Source organism: Lipotes vexillifer, unplaced genomic scaffold (assembly GCF_000442215.2).
Source record: "Lipotes vexillifer unplaced genomic scaffold, Lipotes_vexillifer_v1.1 scaffold162, whole genome shotgun sequence".
In the NCBI taxonomy this organism is placed as follows: Eukaryota; Metazoa; Chordata; class Mammalia; order Artiodactyla; family Lipotidae; genus Lipotes; species Lipotes vexillifer.
Window position 1 is genome coordinate 393,874 of NW_006779114.1, and position 2,949 is coordinate 396,822.

Here is a 2,949-nt window from a genome sequence, read left to right on the forward strand (position 1 = left end):
GTGGCCACAAGTGCAGAAGTCTGTCTCCAAGGATACTGAGGAAGAGGACGATGCTGGTGGTATCAACCTAGATAAAGCAAAGGAAAGGCTTCAAGAAGAGGACAAATTTGACAAAGAAGAATATAGGAAGAAAATTAAGGCAAAGCATCGGGTAAGCTTTCCATCTTGAATTAATACTGAGTGAAATTTAATATGTCCTAAATATATGTACATGTTCATTAGATATTCTTTAGTAACTAAGTTACTTTATTGTTTTCTTTAATCTTATTTTTCTGTAGCTATTTTGTTGTTTTCCCTAGTCCTTCTTTTCCCTTCTGCTCGTGGAGTCTTTGTATATTAACTAGTTTCTGAGAATGTCACCTAAATCTGCTTTTGGTTGAGGTGACCCAAATTATAGTGATTTTGTTTTCAAATAAAGTTTTAATTTGGAGATAATTGTAGTTGCACATGTAGTAGTTAGAAGTAATAGAGAGAGATCCTGTGTGCTCCATTTCTATAACTTTGTCATTTCAGGAATGTTATATAAATGAAACTGTGTAGTATGTAGCCTTTTAAGATTGGGCTTTTTCACTCAACACCCCATTCTTTCTGTTACTGAGTAGTGTTCTGTGGTGTGGATGAAGCACAGTTTGTTTCACGTTTCACCCATTTGAGCAACATTAGTGTTGTTTCCAGTTTCAACTTAATAGTTAAATTTCTTTCCATAAGCAATTACTTGGTAATAGATATTAGATTAAATTTACTATATTAAGAAAAAAAATAAGGAAACCTTGTGAGAAGGAGTGCTTCTACTTAGGCATATGCCCTTTAAGGCATTGGCCTTAAACTTGGCAGTTTTCAGTTATCATTGAAACAAAAAGGGTTACTCCATTCTGGTCACTCATGATATTACTGTCCTTTCACACTACTTAAAAGTGGACGTTTCACTAGATAAATGAATCAGTTAATGAACTAAAACAGATTTACATTTTTTAAGAAGTTTCTGCAGCATGCCCTTGAGACAATGAATGATCTCAGGGTAACACAGTATCATATGCAAGAATCACTGCTATAATGTTGCGCTGGCCAAAAAGTTTGTTCCAATTTTTCCATAAGATGTTACAGAAGAATCAGAACAAACATTTTGGCCATCCCAATATTAAGTTCTGTACCAAAAAAATTTTAAGCCTTTGGATGTGAACATCATTAACCGTATCCTGAGGAGGGTTCTCATAGTTTTTGACTCCTGTTTGACCTTGTTACTATTTAATAACCCAGTAAACTTTTTTTTTTAATAGAGCAGCAATTCTCATTTCTTTAAGATATGATACAGCTTCCCAGTAGCATTTAATAAATAAGAAAACGTAGATATTGAAGATAGCTTTCAAGGATGGAAACGAATGGTGGGAAAAAATATGGAGAACATATTTCTCCAGAAATATGGAGAACAAATGAACCTGAAATATACTGGTTACAGTTTTGGGGTATTTATGTTATTGAGAGAACTAAACATTTCCTGTATTGCTGCTTTTAGTACAGTACTTTAAATGGAAATTTGGTGTTAATAATTTGTTACTAAAATTTTTTTTAAGTGTCAGCAGCTTGCCATGTTTCTGCTTATAGTCTTCTTAGAGTATGTATCCAACATAAGAACATTTTACCTTTAAATTGTAGCCAGCAGTAAAAGAAATACGGAAAATTTACATAAAATAAAGCCCCCCATCCCCCCCCAACCTGCTTCCCCTTTTTTATCTTCCCTTTCACCCCTTTTCCCAATGTGTGGAAGTTACTACTGTATCCAGGTTGTAGAATATCGTTTCTGAAAAATTTAGGAGCTCAATTTCAAATTGACTGTTGTATATTTGTTACACAGTGTTTGTGTGCTAGGCTCTGCCTTAGGCAGTGAAGATGGAATATTTAAAATACATGGGTTCCTCTATCCTCAGGAAGATTATTATAGTTAAATCATAGTTAACTATGGACATTCTGTCACTGCACAGAAGCTTTTTGTGCCCCAGTATTTTTACATTTTTTGAAATGAATAATATCTTTACATTTTTCCAAAATCAAGAGGGATAAAAAAGTTAACATTCAGAAGTCTTGCTTCTGCCCATACCTGTCATTTTTATTCATCCCTCCACCCCAGAGGTAACTATTAATTATTAATGTATCCTTATAGTTTCTTTATGCAAAGACTAGTAAATAGAAATACATATTCTTGCTTTCTCCTTTTGTCACATGAAAGGTAGTATACTGTAGATTGTTCTATACTATTTCATTTTCACTTATTTTTGAGATTTTATGTAAATCATTTTTCCTTTGTACCATTGTTAAAACATAGCATATGATTTTAAAACTATCACTGTGATTGTCTCACAGCAAGGTTGAACAGAGCAGTTTGGGGCTGACACAATTGTGAGAGAAATCGCAAGAACTTTCCATGCTACTCGTTTTGAACCAGTTCTCTATAACTAAAATAGGTATAACATCTTTTTTTTTTTTTTTTTTTTTAAGCCCGGTATAACGTCTTTTTAAAACAAGTCAAAGCTTGTTGTTTTATATAAAATAAGTATATACTGCACAAGGTGGCCCATGGCATACTTTCTATATTGGAGGTTGAAAATATTATGTAGCCTAAAAAGAGCACAAAGAAGTAACCAAAATAGTATTCTCTCTATTCACCTTTAATGTAAATGCTACCTGGCACAAATATGGTTCGTTTCTTGGTATTTTCATCAGTAAAGTTATTATTTAAACACATATAAGTATTTGTGTATTAAATTAGTGAATATTTCTTGTTTGTGAGCACTTAGTATGTTTATTACAATAGCATACATAAGATACAATACAGGTGCTCAAATCAATTATTTACCAAGCTGCAATGGACCAGATTTCTACCCAGAAGGCATATGGAATATCTTTTTTAAATGGCAAGTTTTAACATTTGGCATAATGTTTGGTGGAAAGAGT

At 33.0% G+C, this 2,949-nt stretch overlaps 1 protein-coding gene across 2 annotated transcripts in view; it reads left to right on the top strand.

Annotated features, from left to right (window-relative positions):
- Window positions 1-2,949, top strand: part of DDX10 (DEAD-box helicase 10) — a 286,645-nt gene that overhangs the window by 170,464 nt on the left and 113,232 nt on the right. For both annotated transcript variants that reach the window (XR_456974.1, XM_007452471.1), the window contains exon 15: window positions 1-151. This exon is cut by the window's left edge. Coding sequence is in view for 1 of the 2 variants with exons in the window: in XM_007452471.1 (XP_007452533.1) it covers window positions 1-151 (151 nt within the window). In the remaining variant the exon portion in view is untranslated. The remainder of the gene's footprint in view (window positions 152-2,949) is intronic.